The 23,284-nt window shown below is 36.8% G+C and overlaps 1 protein-coding gene across 1 annotated transcript in view; it reads right to left on the bottom strand.

Annotated features, from left to right (window-relative positions):
• The window catches only part of LOC110098120 (probable mitochondrial-processing peptidase subunit beta, mitochondrial), a 25,491-nt gene extending 3,719 nt beyond the window's left edge, over nucleotides 1-21,772 (bottom strand). Inside the window, exons 1-6 of the mRNA XM_020824840.2 lie at nucleotides 21,022-21,772; nucleotides 18,468-18,632; nucleotides 18,208-18,345; nucleotides 17,961-18,112; nucleotides 17,753-17,861; nucleotides 5,311-5,409 (exon numbers count right to left, since the gene is read on the bottom strand). Coding sequence (XP_020680499.1) covers nucleotides 5,311-5,409; nucleotides 17,753-17,861; nucleotides 17,961-18,112; nucleotides 18,208-18,345; nucleotides 18,468-18,632; nucleotides 21,022-21,663 — 1,305 coding nt within the window. The 5' untranslated portion in view covers nucleotides 21,664-21,772. The remainder of the gene's footprint in view (nucleotides 1-5,310; nucleotides 5,410-17,752; nucleotides 17,862-17,960; nucleotides 18,113-18,207; nucleotides 18,346-18,467; nucleotides 18,633-21,021) is intronic.
• Between the last annotated feature and the right edge of the window lie 1,512 nt (nucleotides 21,773-23,284).

Genomic DNA, 23,284 nt, shown 5'->3' with positions numbered 1-23,284 from the left:
TGGACTTGGTTGAACTCAAAGAATGATTGAACTTGGACTCGTACTGGTGAACCTTTGAACTTGAGAAGACAACGGACTTGTGGACTTAATTCAATTGACTTAAGTAAAACTAAACTCAACTACATTTGAAAATATAAGATTTGAGCCTACATTTGATTTGAAAGTCAAATGAGAAGAACGAAGAGCTAGAACTTAATTGAACTCAGAACAACCAATGACTTGGAACTATGCTCAGAACTCAAATCAAAATGAACTAAATTTGAACTTGATTTATACATCAGGTGGATATGGTTTGAACTTGCAAGTTGAACTTTGACATTGAACTCAAAACTTGTGGACTTCGAACTTGAATAAGACATGGACCCAAGAGAACTTTGATGTGGACTTATAATTTGAACTATAATAAAACTTGACTTTGAATCTCATGTGATTCAAAAGAGCCATTTGAACTTAAGAAGGCATGACATGAACTCAATTTGAACTTGGTCTTAAACTTTACAAAATCACATGGAATTTATTACACATAAAGGATAATAAATTGAAGAAGATTGCTTGAGCATTGAATGAGCAACAACAACCCGAATGCAATCATTGGTTGATAAGGAAGTGTAATCTAAATTACAAATAGATACACAAGAATACTTCAATGAATATTGTAACTCATATGTGAAATATTCCATTCACAATGATGGATAATATGAAGCTACCCATAAATAATGAAAGATTTCATGATTTTTAGAATATGACAACAGTTCAATATACAAGATCCACACAAGTTGTGTAGAAGCACCTTTGACCGACATCCACTGTCTTGCAAACTTGTGTAGCAGTCCCTACAAGTACTTAAAGAGATGCAAGGAGATGTAGTAAACATTGCGATGTCCCTACGATCAATGTTAACTAACTAGTGAAGAAAAATGACATTCCCTTACAAACAACTATGGGGTGTATGTGAGCATGCATGAGCGATAAGGATGTACATCCAAATGAATGTCATACAGTCCATAAAGGTTAAGAACGATTGATGCATATGCTAATCATACAAACAAAGGTGTTGCCTCCTTATTGCTTTCAAAGTCAACGGAGAGCTTATCTTCAAATATAAATTTGTAAGATAATATGCTAAATTCTTCCAAGCAACGACATATATCAACAAATAGCGAAATAACCTATGAAGCTGTGAATGGTAAATGTTATGTCAATATTTAAGTAATGATATAAGGGAGGTCACAAATGAATGATGCAGTTAACTATGTATGTTGAAAGTCAACATACAACGAGCAGTATGTAATGAATGTCGGATCCTCCCTACAACCAACTATATGCAACATACAACTGAATACACCGGTATTTTGCAAGCAAAGGCAAATAATACAAAATGAAAGCAAGTGTTTTCAAGCAGCGGAAGAAGTTCCACCATACACATAATATGTCATCTACAAGAAGGGTACCAGGAGCCTACGACAAGCACTTAGATATTTATACGAGCTTGTAATAAGGCAACAACAAATACATTGATCCTCTACCAGCAAGAGCAAAGGATGCATAACAAATACAAGTGACTACAAATTTATACAAGCTATCTTAGAAGATATGTTAAGTGTCCAAAGTACCCCTGCACGTGCACCATAGTTTGTATACACGTACGTACACTAAAAGGGGGTAAAAGCAATCACAAACACCCGCAAGGGCCCCGACGAGCGTGTTATTGGTACACACGTGACGTCTAGGGATGCTGCGCGGGTTATTAAATTTAAACCCGATCCTTCTAAGTAAATAAAAGGAGTCGATAGGGTTTAATTATAAAATGCCCCCAAACCCGCATGGGCCCCGGCGAGCTGTTATAGGTACACACGTGACGTCTAAGGATGCTGCGCGGGTTGACAAGTGAATTCAGGTTCGAAACCGATCCTTCTATACGGATCATTAGGAGTCGACGGGGTTCGAACCCCTCAAACAAATACATGGTTGTGGAGACCGGTGTATTCAATGCATTCATATTAGGCCTTCAAGGCCTACAATCAAAAGAATTCACTAATAAGGGCATAAAGCCTACGAAACTCGATCCTCTATCGACAGCCCGATAGAGTTGACAAGGTTCAATCTACAAATAGAAATGACCCAAAACACCCCGATGATGGCCGTGTTGAATGCAGATCTCAACCGGAGGGGTTCCCAAATATTTTCAAATATCTCCCAAAAGTCCACACAAAATCCAAAGCTCCACCCAAATATCCAAAAATCCAAAAATCCTCAAATTCCAAAATCCAAAAAAAAATATTTAAAATTGAAATAAATCCATCAACGCACTTAAAGCAAAATCCATCCCCCCTCCGCAACAGTTTGCCGAGGCGGACAAATTCAAATAAACTCTAGCTCACAAAGAGCCAAATGCCTAGTCGAAAATATCACTAGGATCCATTCTCAAACAATCTCTTATCAGTAAGGGCGTGGTACGTGTCCTATAACCGGCAGTTTCGCCGCCAAATGGCACTGCAGGTAAACGGTTATGACCCGGGGCCCTCTGAACCGAGTGGTTTTGCCGCCAAATGGCACCACAGATAGCGGTTATGGCAAGAGCCAATATGCTCCTTACTGGCGTTAAATCCTTGAGATATGAATCAATAGGATATGATCGATAGGGCACAAAGCCCTCTGTTAGCTAAGGTGGATTCAAATTTGTCCCCTTAGGCAAATATCCAACCCAGGTCTAAAATGTCCCCTTGGACGAAGCAACCCATGGCTGCCGACAAGGATCCTTCTGTCAGGTTGGGTCGACTACCTCCTCTGACTAAGTAGACCAGGGACCACGATGGCCCGGGACGACGGAACCATGGGATCTTGATCGGGTCCATCATCCATTCCCCTACCATCCGCTTTAAGTGCAAGATGGTGAAATTTATATTTTTAAATATCAAATCTTCCAACCCAAAATCCAAAAACCCAATTCTTCAATTCCCCAAATCCAAACTTTTTTCAAGTTCTCAAAAATCCAAACCCATGCTGCTACTATATGCCAGATACACGTATTCTATACATATCTGATTGTTGACTAGCCTTAATCGAAAGTTCTCTCTCGTGATCGGAAGGGGTAATTAACTATAGGGGCTTGCACCTATAGGAAACCATAACTCAGATCATAAAGTCCTCACAAAATGAGGGCGAAATCTCTGGGTAGTGTCTTATCTACAACCCATCTGACTTCCAAAATTTACCCCGGAACTTAGTTCGTTAAAACTCCCTCGCCGAATAAGAAAGGCGAGTGGAGGCCGAGGCCAAATTTTCGGAGCCCACAGATAGTCTGCTTTTAGAAAAGACTTTGTACGTTGTTTTAAAATAGATGGTAGGAAGTAGTTTCCTGCCACCCTTTTGAGTAACTTATGTAGCCAAAAACAAAAAAGCAAAATCAGAAAAAAAAACCAACCAAACAAGAACTACATCAAGAGTGATAACCAAACTGAAAGAACCGCCTCATGGAATAAGAATGGCAGATATTTGGCCAGTGGGCCTTATCAACTTAGGGAAGGCTGCGTGACTATAGCATGGGCAAGCAACAAATTATCTGTTTGCAAATTGATGTCTACAATAGTAGCAGATCTATATCCAACTCGATAAACTACAAGTGAACTGTTAAAATGAAATAATTAGGAGCGGAAAGAATTCAGATTCAGAAACAGAGATGACATCAAATAATTTGTGGATGAATGGTCAATGAGATGACAAGCAAGCAGGTCAGTCAACCTAAAACAGTAGCCAACGTGAACCGGATGGGCACTAAATTCCTGAAGGGATAGGTCCAATCGACAGGAACATAGGCCAGGTTGTGTCAAAATCATAAAGCATAACAATTAGAGCAAATCTTCTCCGTGTGATACTAATGTTTCTCAAAATCAATTTGGATTCTTGCTGGGTAGGTCTACTATAGACGCTATACATATATTGAGAGGTTTGATGGAAAAGTATAGAGAGAATAAGGCTGATCTACATATGATATTTATTGATTTAGAGAAAACATATGATAAAGTTTCAAGAGAAATGCTATGGAGAGTTCTAGAAAAGAAAGAAGTTAATAATGCTTATATTAAAATTATTAAGGATATGTATGTAGGAGCTGTTACTGGTTTTCAAACACAAGGTGGTTTGACAAGTGTTTTCTTATTTCAGTTGGATTACATCAAGAATCAGCGATCAGCCTTAAGCCCTTATCTTTTTTGCTTTAGTCGTGTATGTTTGTTCTCACTAAACATTTGCAAGAGGTTCTACCCATATACTTTTTGTTAATGATATTCTTCTTGTTGATAAGATTAGAGAGTGAGTTGAAGTAAACTTCAATTATGGAGGTCAACCTTAGAGTCTAAAGGTTTTCGTTTGAGTAGATCTAAAACTGAATATATGGAGTGTAATTTTAGTAATAATAGATCTAGTGGAGGATTGTGATTTTAGGCGATCAAGTTATTAATAAGAATAAACGTTTTAGATATCTTGGGTCTATTGTTCAGAGTGATGGTGAAATAAATAGAAATATTACTAGTAGAGTTCAAGTTGGATGGTTGAACCGGAAGGAATGCATTGGGCTTGTTGTGTGATAGAAAAGTCCCCCTCAAACTTAAGAAAACATTCTATAAGATGGTGGTGAGACTTGCAATGCTTTATGGTGCAAAAAAATTGTCCATTAAAAGAGAAGCATGCTATTAAGTTAAGTGTTGCTGGCCATTAAAAGAGAAGCATACTATTAAGTTAAGTGTTGCAAAGATGAGGATGCTCAGGTGGATGAGTGGCTTTACTCTTAGAGACGAGAGACGAAATGAGCATATACGTGAAAAGGTTGGAGTAGCCTTAGTAGAAGATAAGATTAGAGAGAGTCGCCTTAGATGGTTTGGTCACATAAAACGGCGACCTTTCGATGACCCGGTTAGGAAAGTAGATGTATTAGATTTGATTTTATGTTAAGAAAGGTAGATGTAGACCTAAAAAGACTTGGTTAGAAAATATTAGAAATGACCTTTGTTAGATTTCAATGAGAATTTGACTCATACGGAGAAAAAGGATTCATGTAGCCGACCTTACTACGTTCGATGTTATTGTTGTAGTAGTATGTAAAACATAAACATAAACACAAGCCCAATGCTAATTATTCTACAAATCATATGCTAATAGATAGAAATCTACAGTATTTGTTCATCAGCCGTATATCAAAGAACAGGTTTTAGTCGGACATTACAAAATCAAGCATTCATTAGTAAGAAAATAAGAGAAAAACATAAGATACAAAAACTGAAATAAATATGCATCTACAGAAGTGATACAAACCTGATTACGAGCACGGATAACATCAGCTTCTGATACTCGGTAAGATAGTTTGCTAATCTCTTGCATAATTGCCCAGGCCAAATCATCAACACAATCCGCCTATGACAGGAAAACCGAGCACAAATTTAGTATTTCTGCCGGTGTAACCAAATGACAAAAAGTGCAAGCCTAGTACATAACAATCTGCATACAAATTTAAAAGTAGATGCATAACCAGGAAAGCCATTCAATGAGCAGAGCTTAGATGGAATTGTAATTGAAATAGTATAAAGCAATTCCAATTAAGAAAGATTAACAAGCGAGGAAATAATATTATTAACTCACAAGCATTCAGAACATTATATTATATAAACAATAAATTCTCAGAAATGAGTGGATGAAATGATCTCCAACTTAATTACAGTAAGGTGATGAGTTAGTGATGTGGACATCGACAGACGTTTTTGACGAGTATATCAGCGCAGGAGGTGCAGATTGATGGCTACGATCCACAGCCTTTATTTTGATGCTTAGTCTTTATTTTGATGTTTCATGTATTACTTGCTATTTTCGATTGCACCCTTTTTTTTTAGTCATCTTGAGTTGCAGCCACATGGGCTTTTGCGTCATTGTATTTTTATTTCCATTGGCCTATATATTGTGGCATCCTTTATTGTATCAGATGATGATTTTGATAAATGAAATTTTAATTTTCTTTGCTTGATCTCTAAGTGAGTTCTTGAGAGGAGAGACCCTAGGTGGGTGAGAGCAATATCCGTCAACCTTCGGAGGATTCCAAGGTTCGCGGCCCCGATCTTTTTTTCTTCTTTTCCCTCTACTTCCACCTCCTCTCCTAGCCACCTACCCGCCGGCCTCCCAAACCCCCATCCCCTTCCCCTCCTCCCAAAACCGAACCCCCACCACCTGTCCGCCGGCCTCCAACAACCGCCCAAGCCTCCAGCCACAACCCCCATCCGCCGGCCTCCCCCATCCCCTTCCACACCGCCTAGCCGCCGGCCTCTCCCCATGATCCCTAAATTTGAAATTCAAATTTCAAAGCCCATTATTCCCTTTACTAAAATAGGATTTTGTAATTAGGAAAGCTTCCTAATGAGAATTCAATTAATTAATTGGATTTTCAAATTCTTTCCTATTGCCTAAACCTAAGAAAGGAAATCTTCCAAATTATTTAAATCTGAGAATAAAATCAGATTTAATAAAATACCCTATTTAATTCTTTGGGGCCCACATAAAACAAAATCCCAATCATCCTCCCTCATATGCCCGGCCCCTCTACCTAGCCTAACCCCTCTTCAAATTAAATGTCAATCATCATTAATACCCCCCAAACCGCCAGCCCCTATTACCTTTTGGAATAAATTTTGAAATTCAATTTACTGTCCTCCCTCCCTTAGGAAAATCTGAATTCAAAATTCAGATTTACTAAAATCCTTCCCACACCTCTTTAGACCTAACCCAAGCCGCCCCTCTCTCTTTAAGCTGCCTCCCTCACCTACTCCCTCTCTTGGAGCATTATAACTCTTATGTCGATAAAAGCCAAGAGAAGCCTAGAAGATTTTCCACCCTTCACGTCATTGGTGTATGGCCGATCCTGAGACCGACCACGGCCTTGCTTACAACGTCCAAGTAGAGATAGATATCTTCCGATCACCTTTCTACGAACTGGATTGGGAGTACGACGATTCGATGGAAAATTACGTCAACTGAATCATCTATTGCCTCGCCAAGACGATCGTCTTCAACAACCTAGAGTACCATGGGTTCTTATCGAACATTCTCCGCCGCCTCCAACACTAGTCACCTTTCCAACAACAAGTCTAATTTGGAAGATCTTCATCCGCTAAGCCCTAGAACCATAGAGTGAGAAAACCTCCAAGGTGAACCTCCAAGGTGAACACTTCATTATTAAATTTTGAATTTTTGTTGCAAGCTATTAGTGTTTCTCTTGCCCGTGTATTTGACTAAGAGCGTCTTGGTTAATCTACATGTGTTTCTTTGCCTAAGCAAGTGGAAGACTACGAATTTATAAAATCTTACTTTGATTTGACGCATAATTTTATATTGGTTAACTTTTAATCAATTCTCTTGTTAATCTCTTGTGAATTCCTTGCATGTATCACATCAGTTAGCTTTGCTAATCTAATATGCTTGACATGTATGGGAGTAATAGCATTATGGGGAAAATGAGATCATTAAAAGTTCAAAAAAAGAAAAATCATAAAGTATGATTATACAAATTCCATAAAATTAATTTACAAATATTGTTGTTCTCCTTAGACATAAATCAATATTTGAACTAAGCTTTCAAGATTTTGGATAAAGTAATATAAATTTGGCCTATTGGATATGCCTTGCAGCATATTTTTTTTCATCTTATATACTATGACTATGAATTATTTGCATTTTTAGATGCTACTTTTGGGCATTGATAATTCATATTGTCCATCAGATGAAGACCCTCAAAAACAAAATATGCATAGAAAGTTTCCAGTTTCCTTTTTCCTGCTGGGAACATGGATTCTAGCTACAAAACTGGGATTTTATTTTATCGTTTTTATGCATGTCTCATTTTCTAATATGCATGTATAAGTTTAAGTCCGTTTGATCCAAAAGCCAAATTGGAGCAGCCATGAAAATGCAAGTCTTTTCTAGTCGTTAGGCTCTACGGGGCCAACATCAACATTGCAATCCTCGCCCAAAAAAAAAAACATTGTAATCCTCACAAAAGGCTACATGATGCAGTGAAGTTGTGCAAGGTTAGCAAATGTAATGGGATAGAGAACATGATTTCGGTTAACAGTTTTCTAGAGTTCCTTGGTAGCAGAACTTATATACATTAGGTGTTGAGCATGGCATAGGATCAAGACTTGCAGAGTTGTAGTGGTGAGAGAGAGCAGAGTTTATAGATTCATTAGATGATAAGTACATGATAGCATAAGGATTTTGGGACCATAGTGGTTAGAGATGGTGTTCTTTGCAAAGTAGATGAAGAAGAGGTCAGGAGAAAGACCGGCCCAGCGCAACAGAGGCGGAACTTCTCTGCCCCTTGCGCATGCCGCGTGAGCCGCCAAAGCAAATGGAGCATTTTAGGAAAGAATTTTGAGGGATTTGGGAGGGAAATTTGAATGTAGGGACTGTTTAGGGATTTCCTTTTGATTTGTATGCATTAAATACTTTGTTTTCCTAGGGTTAGGGCATATTGAATTTTGGCAGATTTTGGGATCTCTTAGGTTTAGATATTGGGTTCTAGATTCATCTTGAGATTGGGAGAGATCGATCCTCCTCTTGAATAGAGGATCACTAGTATTTTGTTGTTTTTTTCCGATCTATTGATTCTTGCAATAAAATTACTGCTTTTCTGGTTTTCTTTTGGAGTTTGGAAGAGTTTCTCGATGATTTTCTGAAATTGATAGGATCTATTGAAATCTTCAAGTGTTTCCTATCAAATTGGTATCAGAGCAAATCTTGGGACCGTTGGTGGGCTGTTCTTGAAGCGATAAAGAAGGAAAGTGCTGTTTTTTGAAGGCAAAATTCAGATTTTTGTATCTACAAAAAATCTGGAGATCGATGGCGGCCAAAAAAGTGGGTGCTTTGGAGGAGATATTGGAAGGAGAGATAAACCAAATCAAAACCACATTGGAAGACAGAATTTCTTCCATGGAAGGGCAAGTCGCGGACTCACAGGAGATGTTAGAATTCCACAATCAATCGGCGGCTTCCGTGGCGAGAGGGCCAGAAGGACATAATACAAATTCTAAAATCCGTAAGGATGAAGAGGAGGTAGAGATTGTAAAGGGAGAAAGGAGAAGATCCCATCTGGAGCCTTTCCAAAGGGAGGATAGAGGAGATAGGTTTGGGGAAAGGCATGGGTATGGAGGGCAGAAGCAAAGGGGCGTTGATTGGGAATGTAGGGAAGGAAATTAGGGCCGCCAGGTGGCTGATTTTGAAGAGAGGAGAGGGGAATTCGAAGGAGGTTATGGGTATGAAAGGGGAGGGAAGATCGGGAGACTTGGGGGTGTGGGGGGTGGGGGTGGGGGCGGGGGGTGGGGCGGCAAAGTACCTCTCCATCTTCAAGGTGAGAAAGTTGAAGATGCATATCTTCGAGGGAGAGGATGCGTATGGGTGGATCTATAAGATGGAGAGGTACTTTGCCGTTAATGGGCTAACGGAGGATGAGAAGCTGACAGTAGCAGGCTTATGTTTGGAGAGGAAGACATTGTCATGGTACCAGTGGAGAGACCAAAGGAAACCCATCAGGAGCTGGGGAGAATTCAAGGAGCATAATAGAACGTTTCCAAACCGACCAAGGAGGAGATTTCTATGAGCAGTTCTTTGCTCTGGCGCAAGAGGGATTAGTCGCCGTCTATCGTGAGCATTTTGAGCACTTGGCTAGTAGGGTGGAGCAATTATCAGAGACAGTATTGGAGGGGAATTTCATGAAGGGGCCGAAGGCAGAGATCCGAGCGGCAGTGAAGGTTCTGATGCCTTGTGACTTGGGATAGGCGATGAAATTGGCCCAATTGGTGGAAAATCAGAAGAATCTAGAGAGGGCAGCCAGGAGTGGTAGCTCCGGAGGCACTTACAGGATGATGACTACTCATTTAGCACCCTCGACATTAGGAGGATTTCATGAGACCACCGTGGATAAGCCAGTAGGAGGGAGTGGAGAAAATTTTAAGAGGATGACAAAGAATGAGATACAGGAGAAGAGGGCAAAAGAGTTATGTTTCCGGTGTTATGAGAAGTATACTCCAGGGGGCAGGTGTAAGGATCGAACTCTTCAGATTCTCACCGTCTGTGATGATGAGGATACTGAGGAGGGAGGTGTGAGAGAGATGGATGACAAGATGCATTTGGATGCGGCAGAAGTCTCCCTGAATTCAGTTGTATGATTCACTTCAAATCATACGATGAAGGTGAAGGGGTAAATAATAGGCATGGAGGTGGTAGTATTGATTGACAGCGGGGCTACCCATAATTCAATTTCCACTCAAGTCGTCAACCAATTGGGAGTGAAATTGGTGGACACCGGTTATTATGGGGTGATGATGGGTACAGGGAAGGTGGAGAAAGGCCAGGGGATTTATAGATGAGTGGTGTTGACTATCCAGTGGATTGAAGTAAAGGAGTATTTTCTCCAACTAGAGTTAGGAAGTATAGATGTCATCTATAGAATGAAGTGGTTGCAAACCTTGGGGGAAACCAAGGACAATTGGGGAGCACTCACGATGGAATTAAGGGTGGATGGGAGAAAGGTGGTTATAAGGGGAGATGCAGGGCTATCCAAAGTCATAGTATCACTTAAGACCATGGTTAAGAGCATACAATAGGTGGGGGAAGATTATCTGGTGAGACTACACAGGCTAGATGTGATCAGGATGGAAAAGGAAGGGGATGTTTCTCTTTCAGTGCAGCCCTTGATTCATCAATTTGGCAAGGTTTTTCAACCACCTCAAGGATGGCCACCTCCATGGGAACACGAGCATATCTCCACCTTGAGGACAAGGTGAATCTTTGGGAGGAGAGTATTGTTAGACCGGTCCATTATCCAATCCACATGGGACCGGCCCAGCGAAACAGAGGCAGAACTTCTCCGCCTCTTGTGCATGCCGCGTGAGCCGCCAAAGCCAATGAAGCATTTTAGGAAGGATTTTTTAGGGATTTTGGAGGAAAATTTGAATGTAGAGACTGTTTAAGGATTTCCTTTTGATTTGAATCTATGATGCACCAACACGGCACTTAGAGAGGGTATGTCGTGTCGGACACGGACACGCGTCGGACAAGGCATGGACACGTGTCCGACACGACATTGGAGTGTCGCAATTAAAAAAATTAAAATTAAAATCGGACACGCGTGTTGGACACACGTGTCCGGTTATTAAATGAGTATCACTAGGTACATGCTCGATATTGCTCAGTATATGCTCGATACCGCTCAGTACATGCTCGGTACCGCTCAGTACATGCTCGGTATTGCTCAGTACATGCTCGGTATTGCTCAGTATATGCTCGGTACCGCTCAGTACATGCTCGGTACCGCTCAGTATATGCTTGGTATTGCTCAGTACATGCTCGGTATTGCTCAGTACATGCTCGGTATTGCTCAGTATATGCTCGGTACCGCTCAGTACATGCTCGGTACCGCTCAGTACATGTTCGGTACTGCTCAATATATGCTCAGTACCACTTGGTACATGCTCGGTACTGCTAGGTACATGCTCGGTACCGCTCGGTACATGCTCGAACCCCGCCAGGGGGCAGCGCCCCCTTGGACCCCCGGCAGACTGGTATATTGTTGTATTCATGTTGTCTTATTATTGGGATATTTTGATTTCACTTCATATCAATTTAATTTGATGTATTCATATGTATGATTGGTTTGTTAGCAAAATAAGCTCTGCTACTGGCGGGGGTGGATTATGTGAAGGTTCAAAAGAGCCATCTGTCCACGCCGTGTCTGTGTCCTATATTTTTCAAAAATTATTATATATTATATTAAAAAAATATTATGCCGTGTCCACGCCGCACCCGTGTCCTATATTTTTAAAAATTGCCATGTCCCGTGTCCGTGTCGTCGTGTCCGTGTCGGTGCATCATAGATTTGAATGCATTAAATACTTTGTTTTCCTATAATTAGGGCATCTTGAATTTGGCTAATTTTGGGATTTCTTAGGTTTAGGTTTTGGGCTCTAGATTCATCTAGAGATTGGGAGAGATCGATCCTCCTCTCGAATAGAGGATCACTTGTATCTTGTTTTTTTCTTCCGATCTAATTGATTATTGCAATAAAATTATTATTTTTCTGATTTTATTGTGGAGTTTGGAAGAGTTTCTCACTGATTTCTAAAATTTATAGGATTTACTAGAAATCTTCAAGTGTTTCCTATCAGTCTCATGTGGGTTTTGGGAGATCAGAGACGGATAAAGAAAAATACATAGTGGAAGGGGAAGATAGGTAAAAGATAGCATAGATGGGAATGTGAGAGAGAGAGAGAGAGAGAGAGAGAGAGAGAGAGGGCAATAAGGTAGGTTTGACGAGTGGATGGATTATGAAGACGGGAAGGCTAACAAAATCAAGATAACCCTTAGGGTCTTATTTGTAAGGGAAAACACCAATAAGGATAATTAAATAAAATAACCACCAGAATATTATTTCTAAATTGATAAGCCCAAACAAATTTAAAAGAAAATATCAACATTTTCTAAAACATAAATCCAATAATAAAATATAAAATAATTAATTAATCCAGCTATCAATGCCAAGCATATGTCATGAAAGTAAAGCCACCGTCACTATAGGAGGAGATTGGGCTGCAATTTTGGTATGACCCAATGTAGAGAAGGAAGCTTTTGTAATATATTCTGAATTGTACAGTTTATACCCAATAGCTATCTACTTTCATATAGATATTGCACATTATCATAGTTATTGATGAAGATAGTACAATATTTGACTTAAATAAGTGGTAATGACTGAATTTATATCATGACTGTACAAAGATTTGTTCCAAAAATTCTCCCTTTGATTTTTTTTTTAAGGATAAGAATCTCTCTTATTTCTACCCAAAAAGGCCAAGCCAACAACAAGAAGAACATCATGCAGAGCAACCCGCAAAAGGAGGAACTCTCCATGGATAAGGCATCAAGGAAACTTCTATATATGTAAACCGCTCACTGCTTAAGAAGCCTCGTTAGCCATACACTATCTTCTAAAATACTATACGGGTCTTTTGCTCTATGTCATACATGAAGACCCTCTTCATAATAACAACAATAACAACATCAAGTTTTCATCCCACTACTTGGGGTCGGCTTTTTCTCCATTGAATCCTTTTAAGAGTCAAATACTTATTTAAATCTAATAAAAAATAACATTACTAAATACTTTCTAATCAAGTCTTTTTAAGTCTACTTCTACATTTCTTAACAAAGATCATATCTAACATATCTACTCTCCTAAATGGATCATCGGAAGGCCGACGTTTTATGTGACCAAACCATCTAAGACGACTCTCTATAATCTTATATGTCACTGGAGCTACTACAACCTCATCATGTATATACTCGTTTCGCATTCCGCCTCTAAGTGTAAAGCCCAACATCCACTTGAGCATCATCATCTTTGCAACATGTAACTTTATGCTTCTCTTTTAATGGCAAATATTCTGCGCCATAAAGCATTGCAAGTCTCTCACCATCTTATAAATTTTTTTCTTAAGTTTAAGGGGTACTTTTCTATCATACAACAGGCTTGATGCATTCCTCTACTTCAACTATCCAACTTGAATTCTACTAATAATATCTTTCTCTATTTCACCATCGATTTGAACAATAGACACGAGATATCTAAAATGTGTACTCTTTTTAATGACTTGATCGTCCAAAGTCACGATCCTCCCACCATGTCTATTACTACTAAAATTACACTTCATATAATCAATTTTAGATCAACTCAAAAGAAAAACATTTAGACTCTAAGGTTGACCTCCCTAATTCAAATTTTCCTTCAACTCCCTCTCTAGTTTGATCAACAAAAAAGAATATAATTAGCAAGAAGTATACACCAGAGTACATTCTCTTGCAAAAGTCTAGTAAAAGCATCCATGACTAAAACAAAAAAAGGGGCTTAAAGCTGATCCTTAATGTAATCCAACTAAAATAGAAAAATACTTGGTCAAACCACCTTGTGTTTGAACACAAGTAATAGCTTATGTATACATATCCTTTAGGACTTGAATGTAAATATTATTAATTCCTTTATTTTCTAGAACTTCCCAGAGCACTTCTTTTAGAACTTTAACATATGCTTTCACTAAATCAATAAATATCATATGTAGATCCTCGTTATTCTCTCTAAACTTCTTCATCAAACCTCTCAATAAATGTATAGCTTCCATAGTAGGCCTACTCTGCATGAATCCAAACTAATTTTGAGAAACATTAGTATCGTGTTGTAACTTAGCTCATTTACTCTCTCCGATAGTTTTAATGTATGACACATTATCTTAATTCATTTATATTTCACTCACTCATGTGCATCACCTTTATTCTAAAATATAATAAACAACACACTCCTTCACTCATCTGACATCTTTTTAATCTTCAAATAATATTAAAAAGTTTAATAAGCTAAGAAATTCCTTTATCACTTAAGCATTTCCACACATCTATTGGAATGCCATCAGGATCAACTGTTTTTTCACACTTCATTTTCTTTAAAGCCTCTCTAACTTCAATTTTACTAACACGACAATATAAACAAAATTCTCTATTTTCACTTAGAATGCTAAAGTCCCTAAAATTAATCAAATTATTGCAATCTTCATTGAAATGCTTATCGAAATATCTCACCTATGTTGAATATTCTTTTCTAAGAAAAGCACTTTTTGATCTTCATTCTTAATGAACTTCATTTGAGCTAAATCCTTATTTCTCCTATCTCTTTGCTTGGCTTACTTATACATATATCTTTCACCCTCTTTAACATCTAATCTATCATATAAATTACTATGTGTTAAAATTTTTGGATTGCATATTACTTTTTTAGACTTTCTACGAGCCCCTCTATATATATTTCAATTTTCTAAGCTTTTATATATAAACTAATTTTTATATCAAATCTTCTTATTTTTTATCTTTTATTACACATTTTGAATTCACCACTAACTATTTTTCCCATTATGAGTTTTTTTCTTTTTCATATTTCAAGCAAATATTTTACAACATTCTTAATATCACTGACTACTTTTTCCCACATAACATTAGCTTCTCATGAACAAAGAAAATATTACGATTTTGAATCTTACTCAAAAATAATTCTATTAGTATTATTTAAATGCCCCAAGGATAATATTTTACATTATTTTTCATATTCCCTCATTCATCTTAAAGTTAAAAAATGATAAGCAATGTAGGATATATAAACTTTCACTCAAAATGACTTTACAATCTAAACGATCTTTTTTTTTCTTATAAGAAAAGAATCAATCTGAGTTTTATTATATCCATTCTTATATGTGATTGCTCCTTGCTTTTTTTAGGTATTACCAATTATAAAATCATATAACAAAATCTAATATGGACCTACCACCTTCATTAGTCGCTCCAAATTCATAGCCACCATGAATGCTTTTAAAATCTTCTAATATTCTACCAACACGTCCATTTAAATCTTCTCCAATAAAAACTTTTTATTCAAGATATATCCTTCATATTAATTCTTCTAATTTATTCCAAAATTCTAATTTTTAACACATATCTAAACTTACTTAAGAGGCATAAATACTTGTAATATTAATTATCTTTGCTTCAACAACAATCTTTAAAGTTATAATTATATCCTCAATTTTATCAATTTCTACAACATTATCCATCAAACTCTTATCTATAATTACACATGCACCATTTCTATTATGACTCATACCTAAATATCATAGTTTAAATTCTATACTATCAATCACCTTAGCTTTTCCTCCAACATAATTAGTTTCCTGAATACATAAAATATTTGTCATTTTATGAATCATAATATCTATTAATTTAATTAATTTGCCTATAAGAGAATCTATATTCCAAGTTTTTATCTTAATCCTAATTTTATTGATTAATTTTTTTGCTCACATCCGTCCATAATGTGAGAATTATTGCTTATTTAACACTGAACCTATGAGACGGTGCAGTGGCCCTTGCACACTTTTCGTTGTATTCAAGCTAAACATCGTATCGCTTCCAGGAAACGCCTTAACATTAACACAATGTATTAAATGATTCATGCGATTTTCGACAAATTCATGCTGGTTGTCAACTCCCTAACGCAACCCTCTACTTTTCTTATCAAGGACTTAGGACCTGACACCGACAATGCTCATCTTTTGTCTAAAAAAAAATGTTTCCACATGTTAAGGCTTCATTTAGGGAGGAGTGGTTCATCCTTTTCTGCTTTTGTTATTAAAAACTACCTTCTCAAATGCAGTTTCAGTTATATTTTTCCAAAAATAGCTTTTTTAAAGGCAATTTTTTAACAAGGAAGCAAACTTTTGTCAACCAAACACCCAAGATAGTAATAAAAAAAAATTCTTTCTCAAATGATACGTCAAACCTCAACTCTTCACAAATATCAGCACATTCCCATAATACCTCTCATATTGAAAATTGGACCGACTGAGTTCAGATAAAGAATAGATACCAAGCATCCATAATTATTTAAATATTCATTTATGATAAAAAGGAGAAAATGTACTGGTAAATTACAGCGAAACACTGATTCTAGATGACTTGATATGCCAGCATTATAAGCAATTTAACATACCACTAAAACAACGACAATAACAATTCATCGTCTAGCGCCAATTTTTGTTGCTAAATCTAACCTAAGCTTCTTGGTTGATTTTGCTAATATTGTCTTAAGCCTACAAAGCTCTAACAGAAAAATGTTCAAATCCTTCTAGGAAGAGACATCTTGTTTAAACAAGTAGACCGTGTTTTGCATGTAAAATTTATAGACGAGAAAACAATGTTGTTACAAGGTTGAAAACTTCCCAAGCTTCAATCAACCTTAATAGTGATAAAACAAGCTCTTGAATATAAACTTTCAATATACTTTTTTTTTCATTTCACGGCAGTATTACCCCCGCACATCTCTCTCTCTCTCTCTCTCATCACATCACATTAAAAAAACTGTTATTTCAAGCGCTTCTGAAGTCGGCCCAGCAGGAAATGACTTCTGACTAATTAATAATCTTCAAGCATCTACATCACCTAGCTTTCCTCATATATGCCCAAGACAGGTGCACTTGGCAGAAGCAAGCATACTTTTGACTGCAGGCAAACTAAGTGATGCTTATATAGGTTAAAGCCTGGTTTCCAAAGTATCCATACATTTACAATCTCGCTGTATATCCCTAAGCCAAAGAACCCATATTTCAACTCTAGAATCTACAAGTATGCCAATTAAACAACTGAATAAAACAATAAACTGTTGCAATACTTCAAATAGACATTTTATAGAGAACTTGACATGCTAACAAAATATACATCCCACGCATACCACCAAAAAATGTGAAAACAAAGGCTACAGAATATGTTTCTAAATATGTAGTCACTGTACTATGAAACTCTTAAGCAGGTAAACAAACTGGCTTCAGGGTCATACATCCTGAGGACCAGATAAAATAAGATGAATTTCAGAATTATCATATATATATATTATATATATATATATATGTGTGTGTGTGTGTGTGTGTGTGTGTGTGTGTGTTTGTGTGTGTGTATGTGTGGATAATACAAAAGCAAGTTTTGACAGCCTGTATAGAAACTTAGTAGTCTTGCCAACCTAGAAGGTATAGTTTAGCATGTCTACAACATATCCAAAAGAAAGAGGGATGTGCAATCTAGATAGGGCAATGCAGAAAGCAGTATTATACATAAAAAAGAAGCAACTAACCTTACACATTGCATAAACACCAAAAAGACCCGTATCCTTATAGTTAGTATTAAAGGCCATCATGCTCTCGGCTATTTCATTAATGGCAATCCGTTGAACCAACTCAGATCTGTTAACAGATCAAATGTACAATAAGCCAATATAAAAATATAGTTAGCATAAGTCTAATGACAATGAAACAAAATATGGATCAGGTTAAAAAACAAACCCTGCGTGCTTTCCACTGCCCGAACTTTTGTTCCAAGACCCAAGCATAGACTGCATAACCATCAAAGGAATAGAGTCTGGATCTGTCCATGATGCTCCAGCAAAAGCAATAGCAAATTGTGCAAGTGGAAGGTCATCATCTATTAACCGAACCTGAATTTAAGTGATTGCATAGTTTTAGATATCACTAATTAAAAGCATGTAGTGAAAATAGACAATAAAAGGGATGAGAATTTGGGCATTTGCACCTCAGAGCCTGTAAAATATGCCGGTTCTCGTGCAACCAACTGGGAAGCTGTCGTTGGATCTGCTGAAAGCTTTGTAAACTGCTTCTTGACGAGATCAACTATTTCTTCATGCTTTACAGCACCAGCTGCAGAAATGACCTGAAAAGCTAGTTTGGTTTAAGCAAAAGCCTTTAATAATATCTAAAAATACAAAATTCCAACCATAACAGAACCATATGAAACAAATAAATTAAAAGGAGAAGATCAACAGAAGCTCTTACCATTCTAGGAGCTGTGTAATGTGTTGATATGTAGTTCTTAAGATGATCTTTTGTTATTGTTTTGATGTTCTGAGAAGATCCCAATATAGTTCTCCCTAAAGGAGTGTACTGAAATGCAGTAGCATGCAAATGGTCGAAAATAACTTCTTCAGCCTGTCCTTCAATCTACAGGCAAAGAAGAACAAAGATGAAAAAAAAAAAAATCTTTATGTGCACTAATAATCACCGTCCAACAGAATAACATCCAGAAGAAATCATTTTAGACATAGAAAAACTCATCTTATCAGCATAAAATTCATATATATATATATATATATATTAAGCAATTTTAACAAAGAACTTCTGATTTGCACCATGACCTCCATACCTCAATTTATGGACTAGAAGTGACAAATAACGTAGTAACTTGAAACAACATCAAGGTCCAATCACATGCTATTGTTGAGAATGAGCCAAAATGTTTCCTCATATGTTTTATGATTGACTAAATTGTGATTTGATTATAACAAGCCTTGTTTAGTTCATCTGCATCTAATGATTAGCTACAGATTAATTAAACACATATAAAATATGATGATGATCCTATGCACTAAGCTTGCTTAAAAATGTTGCAGCCTAAAGATGAGTTCAAAACAGACAATTGAACATAGTCAGGAATGCAAATGAGGATTATAAGAATTAGTGCCTAATGTCTTTATTTAGAATGTTTAGCAATGTAAGGATGGTGATTTGATTAAACTAAAGTTTCAAGGATGACAAACATATAAATTAAAGTTTAGTTAATAGAAACTCAATATACATAAGTATTTTTAATAGATCAAAGAAAATATTTATAACATAATAAAAGTGTTTAACAATTAATTAGACATCATGCTAATATGATTAAAATAATTAGAATTGCTATATTGGCAGCTACCCGATACTGAGCAATTTGCTAAGGCAATGGGGCCGTGATATAGTCTGCACTAGCCTATGTAATAACCCTTTTAAAAAAATAATAGAAATCCAATTCTTAGTTATAAGAGAAGGGGTTAGACGGGTTTTGAATGCAAATAGTAAACAAGTGAGAGTAGGAGAACGAGTCAATGAGAGCATAAGGGAGTGCAAGCGAAAAAGGTAGAAGGAGCACACAAGCGAGAACAAGACCAAGGGCGATTAGGCAAGTGGGCTCGAGCGGGAGAATATTCATGATTTACTTTAAAACAATGAAATCTAAGGCAAGCATGATCGAAAATCTATTGAGTACGGTGTGTATGAGTATTCGAGGGGGAAAAAAAGTGCGAGATGCAAAGGGAGAGGGAAACAAAGCTGGATTAGAGTGAGGCAGATCGTTTTTCTCTCAAAATTGTAGAATGAAACTTTAATTAGAAACTTTTAAACTTATGTCTATTTTTTTAGGATTTGGGGTGTTAAATAAAAGCAAGAGGAAATAGTTGTCGATTTTACAAAGGTACAAAAGAATAAATCTTCGAGATAGGTGTTTAGATTAGAAAAATTCATAATTTATTTTAAAACAATGAAATCTGATTTTTTTTTCTTTTTTGAATGAAATCAAAAAAAATTCACCATATAAAGGAATAATTCGAAACTTCTTATCTTGTTAAACAATTTTATATTAATTTATTTACTTTAACAAGCATACATATTGTCATCTAAATTCCTTTATATTATTATAACTTAGAGATCTGATGCATCCACTTTGATAGCTCATCATTGTTTTAATCAATTTTATTAAGATATGATCTCAAGAACTACATGAGTGGAAGAAGATGATATGTATACTGTAAACATGACATCATAGAAGAGCGGTAATTATATTAGAAGTGTTGAAATTTAAGTTTAGAATAAATTTCATATGATGGCAGTTATTTGGTTGCATTGAATGATGATATTTTAAGAATAATTAGATGAAATTTTAAAAACTCAATCCGAGCATCCGTTCTTACCTTAGTATTCCAAGCCACTGGGCTAAGTCTGACAAAAGCGGTATTAAAGACAAGGCTATATTAAGTAACACTAATCATAAAGAAAGAGCTATTAGGATGATCAATAATAATTTTTCAGAAGTAATTTATGAGATTTGGTTAGACAATATGCTAATTCTAATTGGATAATATTCTCTTGTACATGTCACACAAATGGATAATCAAAAGGAGGTGAGAGACAAAAATATGATGGAGTACCATTTAATGGTACGGTGAATACAAATGATTTTTCTCAAATGATAATAGTAATAACACAATTGATCCATGACTCCAGCTCTCAAAGTATTGAAAATAACAATATCATCTCAATGGACAAATATTTGAAGTTTTTCCACTACATATAACCACTCTTATTTACAAGAGTTATATGGCCAATTCCGAATACTATGACGATATGTAGTTGAAGAAATTCCTTTAACTATTTAACTCCAGGTAAAAATAAAATTAAGCGACAAACTTACAAATTGAAAATTTAGATAGCTAAAATTTAACTTAAAAAGCAAATGAGTATAAATAATACGTTAAGAAAGAACATCTAAGTTCTCTCTTAGTTAAGGGTTTCAACAAACCTCTTCCATCTCACGAAGGATGACATCTCGCTCCCGATTGATCCTAGATTCATCAAAGCTGGAGTTCTGCAGTATATCCGCAAGGATTTCGAGTGCATTGGGCACGTCCTTGCGCAGCACCTTAGCATAATACGTCGTCTGCTCCCTGGAAGTGTAAGCATTAAGATGACCCCCCATGTTCTCGATCTCCTCCTCGAGCTGCCTCACCGTCCGCTCCGCCGTTCCCTTGAAAATCATATGCTCTAGGAAATGTGCGGTGCCGTTCGTCTCGTCTGTCTCAAATCGGCTACCGGCATCAATCCAGACGCCGACGGTGGCGGTGGGAGATGCAAGCGTGGATTCCGTGGCGACGCGGAGGCCATTGGAGAGCGTCGTAACGCGCGTCTCAGGCGCAGAGAGGATATCGGTATGGTCAGCGACGGATGGGTGAGGCGAGGCGAATCGGAGGAAGCGAGGGTCGGGATCGTCGAGGCGCTTGATCTTGGCACTGACGGCCTCCGAGAGACGGTCGTAGATCATGACAGGGCGGATGGTGGGGGCATCGGAGGCAACGGGGGCAGCGAGGGCGGACCCGGAGGCTGATCTGGCCGGTGGAAGTCCGCGGGGACGGCGGGCAAGGCTTAGGAGCCGGCGGATCGTCATGGATTAGGGCTGCAAGGAAGATGGGTAAGAGACCCAAGACGTCGCGCTGATGGAAAGGCCAGAGAACGAATTGAGCGCTAATGACGGGAAAATACTTGTGTTCCTAAAGTACCGTCAGCTATTTTAAAAATATATAGAATATATATTGTGTTCCAAATTTTTCTATGTTATTCAGTAGATTTAAAAATTCGGATCTAATTTTCAAAATTAAATTTTCAAAACATTTAATTAATTCTCTTTAGAAAATATAAAAAAAAAATGATGATCATTATTATCGTACTCGAATAATAGACAATCAATGATATTTTTTTCCTCCGGCAGTCATTGATATGAATTAGAGTATGAAATTAATGATACTATATCTAAATTATCATAGTTAAATATTTGATTGAACATCATTTTGATCCTTTGGGATCATTTGTAGTTCTCTCTCAAATTTGACTATGATATTCAGGATCAAATTTAGAATATATATATATATATATTCTACTTTTAAAAAAATATGATATTTTAATTATAAATTTTTTAATAATAGTATAAAGTCATAAAATCTTTTCTAACAACTTTCAAGGCCACTGACTCAATTTAACAGTGTGACTAAGCCAAAAGCTCCTTATTGCTTGAATTCATATATTTCACGTCAATTATTGTCTAAAACTTATCTACAATTGATATATTACATCCATCAAATATTAACATAGGACACTTATATTCTCAATTGCTGGTACTCTCTATTATGAGATGAACGAACAAGCTAACAATTTACTCTAATGTAACTTTTGATATTTTTCATTCGTCACCATCCAATGTCCAACATTTGCATTCTAAACCGCTAGTCTCCGGTCCTAAAACAGGATCATACCACTGACTAATATAGCCTAACTTTTATCATTCCTCATATATGACGTGATGCTTGTCAGAAATTAATCATTAACACTCAATAGACATAGACATTAGTCGATCACATGCTCTCATCTTCCTTTATGATAATGAAAAGTTGATTGTTCACATACATCTAACTTGAATCTCCTCACAAATAATTGGCTAACGCTAGAAGATGATGGATATTCAATGTCTAACAATCATCGAGGCATGTCATTCTTGTGATTGAATCTTCGATCACATTATGTAAAACGATCAAATTGATCAATAACTATTATGACATTCTTTAAAATTCAATTTTTATTCTTGATAAAATCACATTCTCAATTAACAACTATCTTATTTATTGGTTAACATCTATTTCTATCCCCAAGTTCATTCTTAAGAAAAATCTTTCTTTATCAACCTAACTTTTGCATTTGCTCCAAGAGGCCGGCCTTTAGTCTCTCTAACAATATTCCTGATACGTCGTCAAAAAATTATCTTGAACGAGTGCGAATCTCGATGCAAAATCAAGTTGGAAACTTCAAAAATTAAATCCGGAAGCATCAGAACTCCGATTTAAGCAAACTTATAGTTGAACTGAGCGTCTCGGAAATACGAATCCAACGACTCCAAATTCGACTCAATCCGAGCCCAAATGAGCCCAAATCAAGGACCCGAAGCACTGTTGGAAGCTTCATATCACAATTTGAGTTACCAAACGGTCTCCGATTTTGACGAGCTTATACTCGAATCG

This window comes from Dendrobium catenatum, unplaced genomic scaffold (assembly GCF_001605985.2).
Source record: "Dendrobium catenatum unplaced genomic scaffold, ASM160598v2 fragScaff_scaffold_842, whole genome shotgun sequence".
NCBI lineage: Eukaryota > Viridiplantae > Streptophyta > Magnoliopsida > Asparagales > Orchidaceae > Dendrobium > Dendrobium catenatum.
This window is presented reverse-complemented; position numbering and strand designations above follow the sequence as displayed.